The 23,885-nt window shown below is 40.7% G+C and overlaps 1 protein-coding gene across 2 annotated transcripts in view; it reads left to right on the forward strand.

The window, feature by feature from the left end:
- The window catches only part of SCEL (sciellin), a 141,746-nt gene extending 118,577 nt beyond the window's left edge, over window positions 1-23,169 (forward strand). For both annotated transcript variants that reach the window (XM_073664079.1, XM_073664081.1), the window contains exons 21-26: window positions 2,826-3,290; window positions 3,811-3,849; window positions 7,898-7,975; window positions 8,873-8,981; window positions 17,039-17,141; window positions 21,595-23,169. In XM_073664079.1, coding sequence (XP_073520180.1) covers window positions 2,826-3,290; window positions 3,811-3,849; window positions 7,898-7,975; window positions 8,873-8,981; window positions 17,039-17,141; window positions 21,595-21,611 — 811 coding nt within the window. In that variant the 3' untranslated portion in view covers window positions 21,612-23,169. The remainder of the gene's footprint in view (window positions 1-2,825; window positions 3,291-3,810; window positions 3,850-7,897; window positions 7,976-8,872; window positions 8,982-17,038; window positions 17,142-21,594) is intronic.
- The last annotated feature ends 716 nt before the right edge of the window (window positions 23,170-23,885 follow it).

Genomic DNA, 23,885 nt, shown 5'->3' on the forward strand with positions numbered 1-23,885 from the left:
CGCTTGGCATTTGTCACAGAACACCAGGATTGGCAAGGTCACTGGCGCCCTGTGCTCTTCACAGATGAAAGCAGGTTCACACTGAGCACATGTGACAGACGTGACAGAGTCTGGAGATGCTGTGGAGAGCAATCTGCTGCCTGCAACATCCTTCAGCATGACCGGTTTGGCAGTGGGTCAGTAATGGTGTGGGGTGGCATTTCTTTGGTGGGCTGCACAGCCCTCCATGTGCTCGCCAGAGGTAGCCTGACTGCCATTAGGTACCGAGATGAGATCCTCAGACCCCTTGTGAGATCATATGCTGGTGAGGTTGGACCTGGGTTCCTCCTAATGCAGGACAATGCCAGACCTCATGTGGCTGGAGTGTGTCAGCAGTTCCTGCAAGATGAAGGCATTGAAGCTATGGACTGGCCCACCCATTCCCCAGACCTGAATCTGATTGAGCATATCTGGGACATCATGTCTCGCTCCATCCACCAACGTCACGTTGCACCACAGACTGTCCAGGAGTTGGTGGATGTTTTAGTCCAGGTCTGGGAGGAGATCCCACAGGAGACCATCCGCAACCTCATCAGGAGCATGCCCAGGTGTTGTAGGGAGGTCATACAGGCACGTGGAGGCCACACACAATACTGAGCCTCATTTTGACTTGTTTTAAGGACATTATATCAAAGTTGGATCAGCCTGTAGTGTGTTTTTCCACTTTAATTTTGGGGGTGACTCCAAATTCAGGCCTCCATTGGTTAATAAATTTGATTTCCATTGATGATTTTTGTGTGGTTTTGTTGTCAGCACATTCAACTTTGTACAGAACAAAGTATTCAATGAGAATATTTCATTCATTCAGATCTAGGATGTGTTATTTGAGTGTTATTTTTTTGAGCAGTGTATATATATTTGTACTCAAAAGACATTGTGGTCATCCCCCTAATGGAACTCCGATAGCAACAAACCAGATTAAGTCTTTCTTTAGAAACTTTAAATCAGGAATATGATTTCTTAATATAGGAAAAAGTATTTTATTTTTATTTTATTTCAGTTTATTTTATTTCAGTTTATGAAATAAAATAAAATAATGGACAATATGAACATATTCACTGACAGTGATCCATGGAAGCTTTGTTCTGAACTTTAATCCTCCTCTACTTTGCATTCTGTTAAAAAAATGGAGCATCATATTAATTAATATTTTACTACTATGTATAGCACATGTGCCCTTGAAATACATGGGAATAATTAGCAAGCATCAGAAAACACGATGGATGAGCACTTGTGATTAATTTCAGCTGCACGAAAATGATGCTTGCTAAATTTAGAGTCTGAATGTGGACAATTACTGCCATTCACATTTGGGATGCTTTGTCACGCTCTATACCAATTATTAGGCATGTAAGAGAAGGGTGTTCATTATTACATGCATTCTGGAGCAGAAACAACACACAGAAAGAAATTGTGTAGTGGCAGTGCACATAGCTAGAATGTTTTGTTACACAACAATGTACTATCAGAGCAAAAAGATACATTATTGAATATACAGTATTTCGGAATATTACATTTAAAAACAATTCACAGGGTAGGTGATACCTACTAGATGAATGGTGGTTCTGTGGCTGAGACCCCCACCAGGAATGAGTAACTTTTGTTCCCTGGTCGTGCAAGCACACTGACATTCCATTCATAGACTTAGAAAGAAGTGACAGTGCGCTTGCACAACCACTGCTTCATTCAAACCAGGGGCACAAAGGGACACTGGTGGTCAGTAAAGATTTCATGGTCTGAGACCCTCCAATGATCTAGAATCTGTCACTAATCCTGTGAATATATGACTACTTCACATAACTGGAATACCTTTTTAATGAATAAATTGTATTTCCTCCAAATTCTCTTTAGAGGAATGCTATAATTGGATCTTTGCTAAGTACAGAATTTCTGGTTGTTACGTAAATAGTGAATAAATGCATAGAAAGTATTACATTATTAAAAATGTGTAATTTATACAGATCTGGGATCCTTTAAAGAAATAAGCCTAAAGTTAATCTTAATGGATAAGTACATGAAGGGCTTTTGCACGCAACAGAGCCTTGTGCATTTAGACTGTACAGCTCTGCACCTACATGAACTGCTTTATTGGACTGTGTCTATGGAGGTGTACTCCACCTTCAAACACTGCTTCATCATACAGGATCCAATAGAGAAATTCTCTGCATGCCTCTGTATGAAAACAGAGGCATGTAGAGGTGCAGAAAAAAATTAATGCACCTCTATTAAAGAACTATATTGTGGCATAGCACATGAGCCTTTGAAAGGTTGTCTCAACACAGGATAGGTGATGACTTGTTGAACGCAGTAGGCCCCATTACAGGAAACTCCATGATTTAGAAAACGGGGCTCTGAAGAGTCCTGTTTGAATTTAGTGATGGCCACACGTACGCGCTACCATTGGCCAGGTGGGCTGACTTTTCTCGCATGCCCAACTTTACTCAATGAATATGTCTTTGAGGGTACTATGGTATGTGATGTCTTACAAAGCTGCTGCATGTCTCCGTGGAATCATGTAGTCTATTGATTGCAGAGATACAGAAATGTAGCAAAGGTTCTAATTTTTACCCAGCACCTTCATTTTAGTTGTAAGTGCAACATTGAGCAGTGGAAATATTTAAATGATCATTTTCTAGAAAATGTCGCTTTCCGCAGAAATTTCATTTGGTAACTGAATGATCATCCTGAACTGTCATTATAAACAATGGTTGATTACAACATTAAGTCAGTAATCTGGGGTGCAAAACAAGAGTGTATTCAAACTATTCTTTTCTTTATCATATTAGCACAACCAAGCCTGCTAGTACTAATCTTACAAATCGAAGTTCAACCACCACTACCAGCTACAATGTCAAGGAAGAAACCAATGATCTGCCAAATAGACGTTCTACCACTACTACCACCTATAATGTTAGAGATGAAGCCCGTGATGCGCCAAAAAGAAGTTCCACCACAACTACCACCTACAATGTTAAAGAAGAATACAATGATGCACCAAACACACTTTCCTCCACAACAACCAGCTACAATATTATGGAAGGAACCAGTGATATACCTAGCAGACGTTCAACCACTACTTCTAAAGTTACTGATTACCAGGATGTGCCAAGCAGACGGTCAACCACCTCTTCATCCTACAAAGTCACTGATGATACTTATGATGTTCCATCTCGCCGCACAACTACATCTTACACAGACAACACTGATGGACCAAATTCTCGTTCCAATGTGACTGTCACTCATGAGACAAGGTAAATTAATAACTAAAGAGACATTCTCTATAAATAACTTTTAGCTTCTTTATAAATTACAATTATTGTAAAGAGGTTGTCCTTGCCATGTCTAAATCTAGGGTAGTAGTGTAACATACTGACTCCTAATGGTGTGTAATATCACACGCCAGGCGGTTGTCAAGTTGCCGGTCATATGTGATTTGTATATTTGTTAGCACATGCCATCTTTTTTGGTTCTCTATATTAAGATCATTCAGATAAGCAGATGAGAAGAAAAGCGGTTAGCACAGGAATCACAAGTATGAAAATTGCATATAAGCAGTCAAGTAGGTTAAACAGAGCAGAATCCTAACAGTGTGTTTATTGCACATTGTTAGCATTCAGCATGCTATACTTCCTCCCTGGTTTTAGACATGGCCCAGGCAACCCCTTTAATAATAATATTCACAGTTTATTCTCAATATTTAATTTGAATAATTATACACATTGTTGTATTTGGGAGTGTTTTTCAAAATTAACATGTGAATTTGTCTTTCAGTTATTCATCTCTTCCGAATTCATCTTATGGAGATATAAGGTACTGAAATATTACATTTATAGTAAACCTATTTTCTAAATACTTTTATTCATTAATGAAATAATCACTAATTACCGCACTAATGTGTACATACATTCACATATTGCTTATCAATTATACAATTGTTTCTAAAGAGCAAGAGGTTGTCACTAGTGATGAGCGAGCATGTCTCATTAACCCTTTCGGCGAGCACGCTTGGGTGCTCTTTGAGTATTTTGGCGTGCTCGGTATTTCTTTTACTGTCGCCGCGGCGGCATGTGTCACGGCTGTTAGACAGATGTGACACATGCAGAGATTGCCTGTCAAACACCCGAGCATGCTCGCTGAAAGGGTTAATGAGACATACTCCCTCATCACTAATTGTCACTTGTCAATCAAAAAATATGTCAAGTAAGCCTAGATGTGAGGTTTTCCTCCATAGAGCTCAATGTAAAAGCTCTTCTATGTGCATGAAGCCTGATACTGCAACCTACTAACAAACATTTTTATGTATGACTATCTGAGCATAAGTATTAACTTACATTCTATTCAGACCAGTGGAGTAATTAATTTAAGTACAGAAGATATACACAACTAACAGTGAAGGAAATAATTATTTGATCTCTTGCTGTTTTTGTAAGTTTGCCCACTGACAAAGACATAAACAGTCTATAATTTTAAGGGTAGGTTAATTTTAACATAGAGACATAGAATATCCCAAAAAAAATCAAGAAATCACATTGTATAAATCAGATAAATTTATTTGTATTTTGCAGTGAGAAATAAGTATTTGATTCCTCTGACAAACAACACTTAATACTTGGTGGCAAAACCCTTGTTGGCAAGCACAGCAGTCAGATTTTTTTGTACTTGATGATGAGGGTTGCGCACATGTCAGGAGGAATTTTGGTCCACTCCTCTTTGCAGATCATCTCTCAATCATTCAGATTTTGAGGCTGTCGCTTGACAACTCGGAGCTTCAACTCCCTCCATAAGTTTTCTATGGGATTAAGGTCTGGAGACTGGCTAGGCCACTCCATGACCTTACTGTGCTTCTTTTTGAGCCACTCCTTTGTTGCCTTGGCTGTATGTTTTGGGTCATTGTCTTGCTGGAAGACCCAGCCACTACCCATTTTTAATGTCCTGGCGGAGCGAAGGAGGTTGTTACTCAGGATTTTATGGTACATGGCTCCATCCATTCTCCCACTGATGCGGTGAAGTAGTCCTGTGCCCTTAGCAGAGAAACACCCCCAAAACATAATGTTTCCACCTCCATGCTTGACAGTGGGGACGGTGTTCTTTGGGTCATAGGCAGCATTTCTCTTCCTCCAAACACGGCAAGTTGTGTTAATGCCAAAGAGCTCAATTTTTGTCTCATCTGACCACAGCACCTTCTCCCAATAACTCACAGAATCATCCAGGTGTTCATTGGCAAACTTAAGATGGGCCTGCACATGTGTCTGCTTGAGCAGGGGGACCTTGCGGGCACTGCAGGATTTTAAACCTTTAAGGCGTAATGTGTTACCAATGGTTTTCTTGGTGACTGTGGTCCCAGCTCCCTTGAGATTATTAACAATTTCCTACTGTGTAGTTTTAGGCTGATCTCTCACCTTCCTCATGATCAAGGATACCCCACGAGGTGAGATTAGGCATGGTGCCCCAGATCGATGTCAATTGACAGTTATTTTGTATTTCTTCCATTTTCTTACTATTGCACAAACAGTTGTCTCCTTCTCACCCAGCGTCTTACTTATGGTTTTGTAGCCAATTCCAGCTTTGTGCAGGTCTATGATCTTGTCCATGACATCCTTAGAAAGCTCTTTGGTCTTGCCCATGTTGTAGAGGTTAGAGTCTGACTGATTAATTGAGTCTGTGGACAGGAGTCTTTTATACAGGTGACTATGTAAGACAGATGTCTTTAATACAGGTAAAGAGTTGATTAGGAGCGTCTAACTGATCTGTAGGAGCCAGAACTCATAATGGTTTGTAGGGGATCAAATACTTATTTCTCACTGCATAATGCAAATAAATGTATCTAATTTATACAATGTGATTTTCTTAATTTTTTTTTGGATATTTTATCTCTCAATGTTAAAATGAACCTACCCTTAACTGTTCATGTCTTTGTCAGAGGGCAAACTTACAAAAACAGCAAGGGATCAAATAATTATTTCCTTCACTGTATATATAACATAGCTCACCACTCAGAAACCCCTATTTAATCTACATCACATAAAACACAGGGAGTTACTATTGACATATTAGATGCAGGTTTGTAATCAGAGGTACATATCTCGTATACACAGCCAATAACGCTGCTTTAGGACCAACAGAGCCCATGCTCCTGATTGCTGGGCTCTATTGTCTAATGGATGTACAGTGTTCATTTTAGGACATGATCAGATATCAAAATCAAACATCAGAATGATGTCAGTTTGAGCCTAAATACCCTGTCTGACAAGTGATTTTGACAAGTGATTTTGACAAGTGATCCTGACAAGTGATTTTGACAAGTGATCCTGACAAGTGACTTTTAAAACTGTAATAATAAAAAAAAAAGTAACTGTTTGCTGATGGTTCTTGAACCCAAAATTCTGTGTCCCAAAGCCAGTGCACTAACCACTGAGCTATAAACTCAGTTGTAAAAACCTAGGAGTTCTATTTGGTTATATGATTTTCAGTGTCGAAAACGCATTGGGACTTATGCACAAACTGCAAGCAAGCCAAATTCAAATGATGTTTGATTCTGATGTGTGAAGAAAGTCAAGTATCAAACTCATTCATCAAACTCATACATCATTTGAATTTGGTTTGGACAATGTTTGTGTGAAAGTCCTGATTGCACTGGAAATAACAATAGATCAATCAAGTAGAATGCACTGACACTGAACTTTTTTATTAATTATTATTACTATTATTATTATTATCCTTTCAAATCAAAACTGTGTGACACAGATACCTTACCATTAAACTATAGGTTCATTATTTGATTATTTAGGTAGTGATATATTACATAGCAAAAGTAAATTGGGAGTTTTCAGCCAGTACTTGGGTGGATGGAAATACAAATTTACAATAAAGAAATTTTATCATTAGACCCCTTTAAGAAATTATGCAAATATAAAGTCACTTGGAAATAGATGTCTAGTAAATTAGTGCCTCCCAATTTACTTTGGCTATGTAATTTACCATGCAAATAGACAGCGTGTCTGAAACTCTTAACACATCAGGATGACAATTAGAGTGTCAGATATTAAAAGTAAAACAGCCCTGTAGTTTGTGTGCTAAATAGGCATAATTAAAAAAAACATTCTTACTCCTATCATGATTTGAACTCTGACACGGTAGTTTCAGAGGCTGATGCCTTACCATTGCACTATCCAGTCAAGTGATACTAACTGCCAGCTTTTCTTGTCTTATGAGATCAACCATGAAAATACTCAGGGTGACTAAAAGTCATTGTGATTCTGATTCTGATGTTTGAAGAAAGTCGCACATCAGACTCACACATCAAAATCACACATCATTTGAAGTTGGCTTGCTTGCAGTCTGTGCATAAGTCCCAATGAGTTTTAGACAAGTTTGAACTGAAAATCATATAATATAACTCCTAGGTTTTTACAACTGAGTTTATAGGTTAGTGCACTGGCTTTGGAACACAGAATTTTGGGTTCAAGTCCCATCAGCGAACAGTTACTTTTTTTTTTATTATAATTACAGTTGTAAAAGTCACTTGTCAAAGTCACTTGTCAGGATCACTTGTCAGAATCACCTATCAAAATCACTTATCAAAATCAGTTCTCAGACAGGGTATTTAGCCTCAAACTGACATCTTTCTGATGTTTGATTTTGATATCTGATCATGTCCTAAAATGGACACTGTATGGATAGATACATTTTGTACAGGTCACATGAAAAGGACTGCAGCATAATTTTACTGTTTAGGCCCCTCTCCTTTTGAGAATTTACTCTCTGTAGTTATAAGTTTTACTGCAACTTTTCTAGACTCTAATTTATTAGAATCAGGAATTGCATTGACATTTAGTAAAAAATGAATAATTTATTTTAGCCGGAATTCCTCCTCGAATACATATGGACCGAACATTGTATCCAATTCAATTAAAACCGTTTACTCTACATCTGACCGGTAAGTAATAGCAGCACACGGACACTTGTGGACACTTACAGCTGACTGTACTTATCTCCAAATATTATGATCAAAGTTTAAGCTGATTTTGCATGTTATCCTAGGTAACCGACAAGCCTGCCATCGTACATAGATTGTCAGTGTCAGTATTAGCTTACATTAAAGAAGCACTCCGTCAAAGTTTTTATCCTATTAATATAATGCAATCATCATATTATATGGCACTGTGTACTTACAATTGCTCATTTTGCCTTTCTACCCAATAAATTGTTCTTTTCTTTACTCTATGTAGAAACAGGAAGTCTCTTGTCCCTGCATTTATCATTCCCCTCTTCCACTCTTCACCCAGCTGCTCCCTCCTCCCCCTGCCAGGGACTTTTGCAGTGGCTCATAAGTCATGCAGGGAACATTGACTTCCTGTTTCTACATAGAGCTTAGAAGGATTCAGCTAGTCAGTTTTTAATCACGTGATGTAATAAACCTAATGGAAAAGAGAAGAATTAGCTGGGTAGAAAGGCAAAATGAGTAATTTGTAAGTGCACAGTGCTATATAATATGATGACTGCAATACTGTATATTTAGAGGATAAAAACTTTGATGGAAGGAGTGCTTCTTTAAACATGTAAAAAGGAAATTTACAGTTGTAACTATTTATCTTTCTGGCAGATTACTACTGAATAATAACAATTTTCCTGCATGACAATCTGTTATAACCACAATATATAATTGGTCTAAGACCATGCATTCTGATTATATTGCATGTTACAATAGTCAACATTTTACTAATTCAAGTTTATTGCTATGACAGGTAGATTTATTTCTCTTCTGCCTTGAGGGCAAAATGAGTTATTAGTTGTCTGTATGTAATTATGTTTGTGTACTATTTTAATTTATCAGATCTGTCATGGAAAAGGATATGTGTACTTATTGTCGCAAACCACTTGGCATTGATGCCAAAATGATTCTGAAAGACATGAACATTTGCTGCCATGCAACATGCTTCAAAGTAAGTAAAACACCCTATATGACACAAGTAACATCTAACAATAAGACTGCATGATACTCACTGAGTAGGTTATAGTTCCTTTACAGGAAAATGTTCCTGTATTCTCCAGTCAGTACTTATAATAAAGAGGTGATGTGACTCCATCTATAATATAATCCTGGGAGCGTACCTCTGTCCGAAGCCTATATAGACTGCGCAAGCGCAATGCGCCTGCGCAGTCTGGACCCCAGAGAGGAACGCATCCACATCCTAAATGAGGATGAGGGTTGTGGCCCAGGAGATCGCGGTATACGTAAACTTCGTAAAGTTGCAGTGTGTCTTCAACAAAATGGCGCCGGAAAGTACGGACTGCGCAGGGGCTGATTCCGGCGCCACAATCCTGCAGCAGCACATGACAGAATGGGGGCACAGGATGACTGCAGCACATGACAGGATGGGTGCGCAGAAAGGCAGCAGCACATTACAGAATAGGGGAGCAGGATGGCAGCAGCACATGACAGGATGGGGGCGCAGGATGGGAGCAGCACATTACAGAATAGGGGAGCAGGATGGGGGCACAGGATGGGAGCAGCACATGACAGCATGGGGGCGCAGGATGGGAGCAGCACATTACAGAATGGGGGAGCAGGATGGCAGCAGCACATGACAGGATGGGGGCGCAGGATGGGAGCAGCACATGACAGGATGGGGGAGCAGGATGGGAGCAGCACATGACAGGATGGGGGCACAGGATGGGAGCAGCACATGACAGGATGGGGGCGCAGGATGGGAGCAGCACATGACAGGATGGCGGTGCAGGATGGTAGCAGCACATGACAGAATGGGGGTGCAGGATGGGAGCACCACATGACAGGATGAGGGCGCAGGATGGGAGCAGCACATGACAGGATGGGGGCGCAGGATGGGAGCAGCACATGACAGGATGGGGGCGCAGGATGGGAGCAGCACATGACAGGATGGGGGCGCAGGATGGGAGCAGCACATGACAGGATGGGGGCGCAGGATGGCAGCAGAACATGACAGGATGGGGGCGCAGGATGGGAGCAGCACATTACAGAATGGGGGCGCAGGATGGCAGCAGCACATGACAGGATGGGAGTAGCACATGACAGGATGGGAGCGCAGGATGGGAGCAGCACATGACAGAATGGGGGGCAGGATGGGAGCAGCACATGACAGGATGGGGGCGCAGGATAGCAGCAGCACATGACAGGATGGAGGCGCAGGATGGGAGCAGCACATGACAGAATGGGGGTGCAGGATGGGAGCACCACATGACAGGATGGGGGCGCAGGATGGGAGAAGCACTTGACAGGATGGGGGCGCAGAATCGGAGCAGCACAAATCAGGATGGGGTCAGCACATACCAGAATGGGGGCGCAGGGTGGGAGCACCACATGACAGGATGGGGGCGCAGGATGGGAGCACCACATGACAGGATGGGGGCGCAGGATGGGAGCACCACATGACAGGATGGGGACGCAGGATGGGAGCAACACATGAAAGGATGGGGGCGCAGGATGGGAGCACCACATGACAGGATGGGGGCGCAGGATGGGAGCAGCACATTACAGAATGGGGGAGCAGGATGGCAGCAGCACATGACAGGATGGGGGCGCAGGATGGGAGCAGCACATGACAGGATGGGGGCACAGGATGGGAGCAGCACATGACAGGATGGGGGAACAGGATGGGAGCAGCACATGACAGGATGGGGGCGCAGGATGGGAGCAGCACATGACAGGATGGGGGCGCAGGATGGGAGCAGCACATGACAGGATGGCGGTGCAGGATGGTAGCAGCACATGACAGAATGGGGGTGCAGGATGGGAGCACCACATGACAGGATGAGGGCGCAGGATGGGAGCAGCACATGACAGGATGGGGGCGCAGGATGGGAGCAGCACATGACAGGATGGGGGCGCAGGATGGGAGCAGCACATGACAGGATGGGGGCGCAGGATGGGAGCAGCACATGACAGGATGGGGGCGCAGGATGGGAGCAGCACATGACAGGATGGGGGCGCAGGATGGCAGCAGAACATGACAGGATGGGGGCGCAGGATGGGAGCAGCACATTACAGAATGGGGGCGCAGGATGGCAGCAGCACATGACAGGATGGGAGCAGCACATGACAGGATGGGAGCACAGGATGGGAGCAGCACATGACAGGATGGGGGCGCAGGATGGGCGCACCACATGACAGGATGGGGGTGCAGGATGGGAGCACCATATGACAGTATGGGGGCGCAAGATGGGAACACCACATGACAGGATGGGGGTGCAGGATGGGAGCAACACATGCCAGGATGGGGGCGCAGGATGGCGGCACATGACAGGATGAGGGCATAGGATGGGGGTAGCACATGACAAGATGGAGGTGCAGGATGGAGGTGCACAAAACAGGATGAGGGCGCAGGATGGGGGCTGCACATGAGAGGATGGGGGCAGAGGATGGGAGCAGTACATGACAGGATGGGAGCAGCGCATGACAGGATGGGGGCGCAGGATGGCAGCAGCACATGACAAGATAAGGGCGCAGGATTCGGGTAGCACATGGCAGGATGGGGATGCAGGATGGCAGCAGCACATACCAGGATGGAGACCATATACCAATATAAATGCTCGCCACCCGGGCATAGAACCGGTTCAATAGCTAGTTTATATATGATCAGGGATGCCACCAGGAATTTCAGGGCCCCCATACTGGCAAAATTTTCAGGCCCTCTTGAAACTCCACCCCAGGTTCGCCTCCACCCCTCGAACCTTCCACAGTCCCACCACCCATTCTTGGAAAAACTCCACTTCTGCACCACATCCTCACCAATCACACATTAACAGTTCCCATCAAACACCATATCACATACACAGCGATCAGCTTTTGTTTTGGACAAAAGATTTTTTAAGCCTGCCACAATGACAAGGTTAACTCTTTTGGCAGGGCCCTACTCCACTCTAACCTATGAAAAATTTAGTAAAATATCCAATACTCTTTTCAAAGGTATATTTTTTATTAATTTTCTTTTAAGGGTATGTGTCACATACTTTTTTTTAAATTACCATTAATACCACATACAAGAGACAAATACTGCCACACCATGACCAGACCGCATATTACCACCACATAGTGACCGAATAATACCCATAGAAGGAACAAATACTGGCACACTATGACCAGACCAAATATTAGCACGACATAGTAACTGAATAATACCACAAAGAAGGGACAAATACCGCCACACCATGACCAGACCACATATGACCACCACATAGTGACCGAATAATACCACATACAAGAAACAAGTACCGCCACACCATGACCAGACCACATATTACCACCAGAGTGAGCGAATACTACAATACTGATTATTAATAAAAAATACTAATTACAATACTAATATTAGCATAAGTGCCATTATACACAGGAGCTCTGTGCATAGTACACAGTGTATAGTGTCAGTATACAGGTAATACAGTGATCACCAGTGAAATTATACACAGGAGCTCTGTATATAGTATACAGGTAATGTAGGGATTACCAGTGTGACATTATACACAGTAGCTGTGTATATAGTGTCAGTGTACACATAATACATTGATCACCAGTGACATTATACCCAGGAGCTCTATATATAGTGTATAGTGTACAGGTAATACAGTGATCACCAGTGACATTATACAGGAGCTCTGTATATAGTGTCTGTGTACAGGTAATACATGGATCACCAGTGACATTATACACAGGAGCTCTGTTTATAGTGTACAGGTAATACAGGGATCATCAGTGACATTATACACAGGAGCTCTGTACATAGTATACAGTGTATACTGACAGTGTACAGGTAACACACTGACCCACCAGTGACGTTTCTAGTTGAAGTCCTTCATCTTCACTTTTTTCTTCATCCAGCTCAGACCACCATCACTTCTTTTAGCCAGGACTCATCTTTGCAAAAAATAACACACAGTTATCTAGAGCATCGCTTCCAGAGCACATTCCTCATTTTTTCTCCAACTTCTACACTACCTCAGATGAAGAAAAAAGCGACATAGTACAGCCCTGTATGGTAACAGGACCCCCACCTCAATTCCTTAATTCATCATTTGCTCTCGCCCACCTTCAATTCCTCATCATTTGCTATCCCCCTCCCCAAATTCATTATTATTTGCTCTCCCCCACCCTCAGTTCATCATCATTTGTTCACACCCACACACCATTCTCAATACATCTTTTGCTGTTCCCCACCCCCCAGTCTCAATTCATAATCATTTGCTCTTCCCCACCCTCAATTCATCATTGTTTGCTCTCCCCACTTTCAATACATCATCATTTACTCTCCCCCACCCTCAATTCATCATCATTTGCTGTCCCTCACCCCCCCAGTCTCACTTCATATCATTTTCTCTCCCCCGCCTTCAATACATCATCATTTACTCTTCCCATCCTCATTTCACCATCATTTGCTTTCCCCCACACCACACCCTCAATGCATCATTATTTTCTGTCCCCCACCCATCAGTTTCAATTTATAATCATTTCCTCTCCTGCACCCACAATACAGCATCATTTTCCCTCCCTCAACTTCAATACATAATCCTTTACTCACCCCACCCTCAATTCATCATCACACCTATATCTCACTGAGGATCTGCCATCAGAGCTTATTTTAAATGAAAGGGGGAGTTACCAGTGTTAGACATGTAGATCAGGAAAGCAGACTGTCAATCATTGCATGTCTTATACTGGTAATACCCCCTTTTATTTAAAATAAGCTCTGGAGGCTGAGTCTCAGGGAGATCTATGTCTGGCCCATATATCTTAACAGCTTATTTTCATATTTAAAACAACGTGGATTTCTCTGAAATAAGACATTGGATTGCGGATAAAATTTTATTCAACTTCTTATGACTCGCATGCCCATATAACCGGCTTAGGAGGATTGATCCTACTGACAGTTGCCCTTTAACTCGCACCAGGGCTGGATATACATGTACACTGCTCAGTACTACTGTGTAATGTCTTCCATGCTGCTGCTGCTTATATGTCTGTACAAACTAAGGAATGAAGAGCAGGAATCCCTCTCTATGTGCTGTGCTTTCTATGGAACACATCTCCCAGAAGCTCAAACTGGTGAAAATGAAGGATACAAGCCAAACAATGGTCAGAAATTGTGTTATACTTCATGTGCAAACACATGACAGCTTATTTTGAAAAGATACTTAAGTGTAGTGCAGTTCCTCTTTAAATTAAAAATGATGAACTAAAGTTAAATTAAAAAAACACAACTGCATTATAATAAATATCTCTAGACTGTCTGGTAGGCAGCAAAGTAATACTTTGTATTACTCGTACATTTGTTGTTTCTTGTTCTTTTTTTTGGTGCATTCTGAATAAATCTAAAGCTTCCTCTCTGATGTAATGGGATGATTTAGGCTGATATTAGAATACTTCTTTGTATGTAGACTTTGGTCTACAGCCAAGATCTCTCAACAGTCACTAACTGTGTTAAATGGAGAAGATTATTGTATGGCAGTATACAAAGTAACTTTGTTTGTGTTGTGTTGCTGTCATTGTTAGATTTGATCACAAAATCTTATTTTTATTATTTTTTTTTTATTTTGGGATCAGGGGACGACACAAATATATTCAATACAAAGTTTATCGCACGCAATCAATAAATATAAACACATTAACTCTAAAACCTCCTTAGAACTAATGCGATTGATAATTACCGGATAGTGTTGATAATTGTTTTGCATCAAAATAGTAAATGTAGTCAGCTCAATATTTATACACGTTTCACTTCTGTGTACTTAGATACATGTAATACCGAAACAATTGTGATTCCATACTCTTTAACAAAAATCCAAATTAACCCCTTCACGACGGGGCCACTTTCCATTTTTGCGTTTTTTGTTTTTTTCTCCCCTTCTTCCCAAAGCCATAACTCTTATTTTTCTGTCCACATAGACATATGAGGGCTTGTTTTTTGGTGGGACGAGTTGTACTTTTTAATTGCACCATGAATTTTACCACATAGTGTACTGAAAGAAGGGGAAAGAAATTCCAGGTGGGGAAAAATAGTTTTTATGGTGTACATTTTGTGGCAAAAATTACCTTGTAATAGGATTCTGCTCATCAGTACAATTACGGCGATACCAAACATATCCAGTTTTTTTAAATATTTTAGTGGTAAAAAAAATCTGATGTTTGCAAAAAAAATGTTTTCAGGTTGTGTTGATATTTTCCGAGACTCGTTTTCATTTTTCAGTCGATGGAGCTGTGTGATGGCTTATTTATTGCAGGGCGAGACGACATTTTGATTGATACCATTGTGGGATAGATGTTCTGATTGCTTGTTATTTTTTTATGGAATTGCAGTGACTAAAAAAAATTTTTTTTTTCTGCTATGGTGTTTAGTGATTGGGTTAATTGTTTTTATATTTTGATAGATCAGACTTTTCTGAACGCAATGATACCACATTTGTATATTTTTTAAATTATCTTTATTTTTAATGGGGGGAAAAGTGGGGTGATTTGAACTTTTTTTTTCATATTTTTAAAGCATTTTTTTTACTTTTCACTGTTCTTGTTAGTCCCCTTAGGGGTCTTAAAGCTGCAATTGTCTGATCGCTTGTGCTATATACAGTGATGCCACAGCATTACTGCATATAGCAGAAATCACGGTCTCCTTTAAAGCTCGGCCACAGGCAGGGTTTCAGAGGAGCTCCATAATGACAAGCATGAAGGTCTTCTACAGACCCCCTGCTGTCACATCAACTCATCGCCGATCACGTCACGGGCGCGCCGATGGATACATAGTACGATGCGCCCCTTTGCCAGCGCATGTTAAATGCTGCTGTTAGAGATTGTATTGCTAACATTTATTGTTGTGTATGATCATTAAAGCACTGTTCACACTGATGTAATCATTTCCATATAACAGATGGACCCAACTGATTTATAATAGAGTCATTCGGGGTTCCATTATTGCTATGGCAAAAATAGTACTGCATGCTGCACAGTTCTGACGGTTAATACTGAAAGCCTAATTCCACCTGTGAACATAGCCTACAACATTGTACTTACCAGATAAAAAACGTAGTTATATGAAAATAGGATAATATTCTTCTTTAAGACTATGATCCAACAGAATGAATTTACTGCAAACCTTAATTTCTTAAAGGGAACCTGTAAGCTGATACATCCTGCCCTAACCGTGGGCACTTTCTTTAGTATCCCAGCCACGTATGTGTGTCTCTGAAATGCTGCGGCGTTTCAGAGAAAAACACATTTTTAATAGCCGCCGTGGACAAAGTTGCCCAGGTGACTGGTCGTACAGGCGGGTCTCCGGTGGCTTCTCTTGTCTGCTGGCAGTGACTGTCAGTCACTGTCAGTGGGTGGGGGTAAGCCGCCAGGGACCCACCTATAAGACCAGTCACCCGTACAACTTGATCCACAGTGGCTATTATACACACATCCATGGCTGTGATCGTCTAGCCAGTGGCTGATACATGCTATCCACAGTTTGGGCAGCATGTATCAGCCGACCCGTTCCCTTAAAAATATGCTGACCCTGTAAAATGCAGAGGATTTTCCATAAGGGAATATACAGTACAAAATCCACTGCATTGTCAGTATGTGGGAATGTAGCCTAAAGGACAATTCCAAACATCCATGTTAATCGTGAAATAAATTAAAAAATGATGTCCTCTACACACCATATTCAGCTTGTGAGCAACATTCTGTTCAGTAGCAGTGCTCCATAATCATCTTTCTACCAATAACATAAGCTACACCTACCCCTACATTGACCATATTATTCCTAATACTTTTTACCAAGTTATACAAAAGGGTTAAATAGTATAATATAAAAGTTTGCATATATGTTATATTACTGATATCCCCAAATAACTAAGCATACATGGTTTACGAAAAAGAAACCTATAAAAAAAACAGCCAAATAAAAAAAACACATGAAAATACGTAACAGTTGACATAGATAGAGCTGAGATCTTCATTCTATTGATATTAAAAAAATGTACTTTTTTTTAGTGTGAAGCCTGTTCTGGCACCTTGGAAAATCTTAAGGCTGGAGACAGTATGTGGATCTATAAGCAGACTATTCACTGTGAGCCTTGCTACTTCTCTGCAAGAGGTATGTACATAAGGAAACACGCAAACTTACAGCAGAAGTGAAGCGTCATGCTAAATACATATACACTGCTCAAAAAAATAAAGGGAACACTGAAATAACACATCCTAGATCTGAATGAATGAAATATTCTCATTGAATACTTTGTTCTGTACAAAGTTGAATGTGCTGACAACAAAATCACACAAAAATCATCAATGGAAATCAAATTTATTAACCAATGGGGGCCTGGATTTGTAGTCACCCCCAAAATTAAAGTGGAAAATCATACTACAGGCTGATCCAACTTTGATGTAATGTCCTTAAAACAAGTCAAAATGAGGCTCAGTATTGTGTGTCCTCTATGTGCCTGTATGACCTCCCTACAACACCTGGGCATGCTCCTGATGAGGTTGCGGATGGTCTCCTGTGGGATCTCCTCCCAGACCTGGACTAAAGCATCCGCCAACTCCTGGACAGTCTGTGGTTCAGTGGATGGAGCGAGACATGATGTCCCAGATGTGCTCAATTGGATTCAGGTCTGGGGAACGGGTGGGCCAGTCCATAGCTTCAATGCCTTCATCTTGCAGGAACTGCTGACACACTCCAGCCACATGAGGTCTGGCATTGTCCTGCATTAGGAGGAACCCAGGGCCAACCGCACCAGCATATGGTCTCACAAAGGGTCTGAGGATCTCATCTTGGTACCTAATGGCAGTCAGGCTACCTCTGGCGAGCACATGGAGGGCTGTGTGGCCCTCCAAAGAAATGCCACCCCATACCATTACTGACCCACTGCCAAACCGGTCATGCTGAAGGATGTTGCAGGCAGCAGATCGCTCTCCACGGCGTCTCCAGACTCTGTCACGTCTGTCACATGTGCTCAGTGTGAACCTGCTTTCATTTGTGAAGAGCACAGGGCGCCAGTGGCGACTTTGCCAATCCTGGTGTTCTGTGGCAAACGCCAAGCGTTCTGCACGGTGTTGGGCTGTGAGCACAACCCCCATCTGTGGACGTTGGGCCCTCATACCACCCTCATGGAGTCGTTTCCTAACCGTTTGTGCAGACACATGCACATTTGTGGCCTGCTGAAGGTCATTTTGCAGGACTCTGGCAGTGCTCCTCCTGTTCCTCCTTGTACAAAGGCGGAGGTAGCGGTCCTGCTGCTGGGTTGTTGCCATCCTACGGCCCCCTCCACGTCTCCTGGTGTACTGGCCTGTCTCCTCGTAGCACCTCCTGCCTCTGGACACTACGCTGACAGACACAGCAAGCCTTCTTGCCACAGCTCGCATTGATGTGCCATCCTGGATGAGCTGCACTACCTGAGCAACTCCTGTGGGTTGTAAAGTCCGTCTCCTGCTACCACGAGTGTGAAAGCACAACACACATTCAAAAGTGACCAAAACATCAGCCAGAAAGCATTGGTACTGAGATGTGGTCTGTGGTCCCCACCTGCAGAACCACTCCTTTATTGAGGGTGTCTTGATAATTGCCAATAATTTCCATCTATTGTCTATTCCATTTGCACAACAGCATGTGAAATTGATTGTCAATCAGTGTTGCTTCCTAAGTGGACAGTTTGATTTCACAGAAGTTTGATTTACTTGGAGTTATATTCTGTTGTTTAAGTGTTCCCTTTATTTTTTTGAGCAGTGTATTAAAAGTTGCTTTGTCATGTTTTATCTCACTTAACTTTTATTGTTGGGAATAACCTTTTATCACCAATGCATAAGATTGATGAGGATTTAAAATGTCTTTCCAAAATGCTAAGCATGAGCACCATTAATGCTACATGTTTCTGTCAGCAGTAGCTGAGCACATTGCTAAAATATCTTTGGCCGTTGCAAAAAGTTGGGGGAGGATGGTTGAAGTTGATGGACCTAGGTCTTTATTCAACCAACGTAACTATGTAATGAATGGAGCAAAGTCGCACATGTTTTGACGCCATTCCATTTTGAAGGTCATTTTGGAGCTCTCTTCTCAGGACAGGGGGGTCCTAGTGGTCAGACATTCACCGACTAGCAACTTATCACCTATCCTAGGAGTTCACTAGGATAGATGATAAGTTTTCAAATTATGAATGGCGCTTTAAATGGCCCCTTCCAATGCTTATTTGGCAAACTAAATGGAATAAATGAATGCATTAACGACTTTTTATCAGCCACTTTACAAATGAAGAAATGCAAACAAAAGGAATTAGTAAATTGTTACCAAGCAAAACGTGAATAATAACTGAATCTATTAATGTGTAAAATAGTTGTCTAAGTATCACACTAAGATAGGCGGTAACGATACAGAATGTCTCCTTAGGCCACGGCCTTACTATCAGTATTTGGTCAGTATTTTTCCTCAGGTGTGGGAACCAAAACCAGGAGTGTCTGATAAATCCAGAACTGGTGACTTGTTTCTATTATACCTTTTCTCTGATTGTTCCTCACCTGGTTTTGGCTCCCACTCCTGAGAAAAAATACTGACCGAATACTGACCAAACACTGATAGTGGGGCCATGGCTTTAGTCTCAGGCTCAGTTATAAAAAGCTTTGTATAAATAAAAAAATCTTACATCAGGAGTAGTTTCTTTTATCTTGCACATATTGCAAAGTGAACAATCCTCCCTTATCCAGTCAAGTAAACATCACCCTTAGGGAACATTTCTATAGCGTCCTACCAGTCTTATGGCAACCAGCAAGAACACACCGCAAATTATCAGTACAGACATGTTATACTTTACATTATCACTGAGATCAGATGCATGTGCGTGTACAGCTTTCACAGGTCAAGGGGAAAATACCTTTATTATGCAATCCAATAGCCATGTGAAAGTCCATCAATTTTACATGTGGCTACCTACCTCCAAGGAGCCTTATCTCACCAGGACTGTCAGATGGATTGCCTTCTTATTGCTGGGTTTTGTTTTATCTTGATTCTGCAGTATTCTCAACTTCTTCACCTTGGTTTGAAAAATAACTTCACATTTTCATATCTAATTATGGTAAATCAATTTGGGCTTGTTTAGAAAAATGGAAACTTTTTCACCTCTGATGAAACTATGAAATAGTTATATGTCAAGAACTTTCTAAACAAGCCACGCTTATTTTGAATCGACATTAAGAATATCTTAACATATAAAATCCATTCCATACATCTGAATAGTTTTTTTCTGCTGCATGTGAACATATTTTTCAAATGGACATAAATTATATGAGGAATCTGTTGTGTTCAGTCACATTGACACCTATCCCTCCTAATAGCCAAGGTGGATAACAAGGTCTATTGATGATCTACCACTATACATGTGTGATCCTTTGATGGTCTAATACATACATGTCAAACTCTGGCCCGAGGGACAAATCTGGTCCGCAGGGTGATTGTATTTGGCCCGCGACAACAGAACCGCCACCCCTATGTGGGGCCATTATTCTGTATGGAGGACTATGTGGGGCTTATTATTCTGTATGGAGGACTATGCTGGACCCATTATACTGTATGGAGGACTATGTGGGGTCCATTATTCTGTATGGAGGACTATGTGGGGCCCATTATTCTGTATGGAGGACTATGTGGAATCCATTATTCTGTATGAAGGACTATGTGGAACCCATTATTCTGTATGGAGGACTATGTCAGACCCATTATACTGTATACTGATTGGACCGTGATTTTTTTTATTATTTATATTTTGGCCTTCTGTGTGTTTGAGTTTGACATCCCTGGTCTAGTAGTAGCACAGAAGATAAAGACATTTAGTGTTATAGTGCAGCTCAAGTTCTCAATCTAGAAATTGACCCCATGATCAGGATTACGAACCCTCCAGAAATTCCAGCACAGTCCGTAAAAATTGGCCACGTTTTTGGCCTGTCTTTAAAAAAAAATGTAAGGCATCAGTGATTTTTTTGAAGCTGAAGAAAATTATACAGATTATTTTGATTGTAATTATCATCATTTTTCAGCATAAAGTGAATGCTGCTAATATCTTCATATCAGAATTATAGGCTGTAGACATGTATCACTTAAAATCATAATGTTTTATTATAGTTTTCCAATGTATCCGTAAAAAATATTGTCTGAAGGTGACTTTTTGGTAAGCTGTCCAGAAAAAATAAAAAGTCAAGTTGGCATCCCTGCCTATGAGTAGGAACAATTTGGCCTCCAAAAGTGTAGTCACACTGGTCACATCTCCAGCTGCAAAACACAGAAAGTCGGTCACAGAATTGGACCATGCAATGTGCTATAGCGCTAAAGACTGATGGCATGACAAATCTTAGACACATTTGTCAGCAGTGAACAAATGAGAGGAAGAGCAACATCAGTTATTTCACAAATCACATTAACTCTGGTTATTTTACGTACAAGCAATGTTTTATTAGATAGATTAGTATTTCTCCAGCTGTCTATGGTGTAATGGATGTGTCACATAAGGCAATATTATATTATTTTGTCTATAACCTCTAAATTATTTTCTTTTTTTCTGTTTCAGAGAAATGGATCATCTAAAACTGTAAACCAAGAGAAGATCTATAGTTATCTTTCAAAACACAGGGGTGGGAGGGGGTGGGGGTATATAAGATAACGATTAATCTCATGTTCCTAATCATATATATATTGGGCTTTAGGAATAATAATGTAATACTGTTTAAGTAGTGTTAGAGCCAGAAGATCCTGTTGTCTCACAGACTGAATAATACAATATATTGCTGTCTAACAATAAACTTGATAGGATTACTATGGTTTAGCCTTTGGTCTACACGATAAGGAGCGAATGCAGACAGAAATAAATTAAAGTTACTTGCCAAATAAACTAATATGATATGATGGATTTATGTCAGAGATCATCAAAGCGGCTTCATTATACAATATTTTAATTCTTATTGTAGAGTCACACAACCGCTTTCTCCACATCTGAGAAAAACAGTCCGATTATTCTACCCCTATTCAATGTTAGATCAGACGTCATCCAAGCACAGTCCGATGTTTTTCATGGACCCATAGACTTGCATTGCCGATTTTGATCAAAAAGGACAAGTCTCCAATTTTTTCCGCTGACCACTTGGTCCAAGGAAAAAAAAATTGGACATGTGCACAATCCCATAGTATATCATAGGTACAAGTACGATCTGTGAAAACCACAGAGTGCACTCGTACAAGAAAATTGGTCGTGTGCACAAGCCCTTAGGCTACTTCTATTTTGGACACTTTTTGCTTTAGTTACAGGTATACCCAGAGGAGTAACAAGTATTCATGGGGCCCCATTGCAAAATTTGGAATGAAGCCCTACTCCGCCATGACCACCTTCATCAGCAAATTTGTCATTCAGTCTCCATAGTGACCACTAACTGTACATTATGTCTGAAAGGAAGTAGACCCACTTCGTTATTGGACCCTATGAGTGCACCCGAATCACAGAAGATCTGCAAATCTTTCTATTGTACTGAAAATGTTCCACTCCTGTCTTGACTTACAAATGTACTGCCATGTGAAAGTGGTCCATGTCTACAGCCCATTAGTCTAAATAGGATATGAATGTGTTTTTTAGTAAGAATTTGAGCCCAATGGGCATTTGTATAGGGAAGTGAATACTATGTCTTATATATATATACATATATATATATATATATATATATATATATATATATATATATATATATATATATATATATATATATATATATATATATATTCTAATATATCCAGCAGTTAACAGTGCACATGTTATCTTTCCTAATCTAAACAAAATTAAGATACTCTGTTATGGTTAGCCCTAATTTTAAATATTTTTATTCTTTTTTTCTTCTGTTACATGATTTATTAACAAATTTGCAGAATGTATCATTAAATTTGTTACATAGTTTAAATTGAAATCAAGCGCCGGGGGTTTCTTATGTTTAGCACTTATAGTGGCACAAATATATTTTCTTCTATGGGTATATTTAGTCATTTAACATTAAAACCCTGTTTTATGATCAAAATGTAAACTTTTTTTTCCGCTGTCTTTTTTCTGTTTTGATAAACATGAAATGTCAACTATAAGAATAAATCATTGTTTTAATACCAATCCTTTCTTGTTGAGATTTATTTGTCTTTTAACATTAGCATGAGAATAATAAACATATTACATATCAATAAGGCACTACCTCTGGAGCCTATGAACATCAGGTATATGGTACTTATTCCAGTGTGCATGTGGCGAAACAATCATTGCGATACACCAAATAATCTTTGAACACATGAATGACATGAAAAATAATGTATTCTCAAGAATGCTATCATTTCTTCTAATTAAACAGTGTAGAAATGTCAAAGGCTTTACAAAATAAGTGCCATAACTGCCCTTATACCACAATTGACCCCTTGGTTGAAGAGTAGACACCCTGATATGGATGCTCCCACTCAGGAACTTAACCTACTGGGTTCAAACTCAAGAATAATATGTAGGTGATGGTTACTAAGCTACAAAATTACATAGATTGAAAAATGACATAGGCCCAACAAGTTCAATCCTTCTCAATTAATTATATACTGTATCTATCGCTAGACTATTTATAACTCACAATGCCATTATTTGCTATAAGAATAACATCCAGCCCTTTTATAAATGCTCAAAAAGTGTTTGTCATTACTAAGTCTTGGAGTTGGACATTTTAACCTCTGATTATGCTACCTGTAAAGAACCTTTTCCTTTTTTGATGCCGAAACAATCTATAATGAATGTCCCCTAGTCCTTTGATGGACTAAATTATGAGCCAGTCCTTTTTATTGACCACACATCTA

The sequence above is a fragment of the Phyllobates terribilis genome, unplaced genomic scaffold (genome assembly GCF_046119375.1).
Source record: "Phyllobates terribilis strain yellow unplaced genomic scaffold, ASM4611937v1 Scaffold_2__4_contigs__length_985480577, whole genome shotgun sequence".
NCBI lineage: Eukaryota > Metazoa > Chordata > Amphibia > Anura > Dendrobatidae > Phyllobates > Phyllobates terribilis.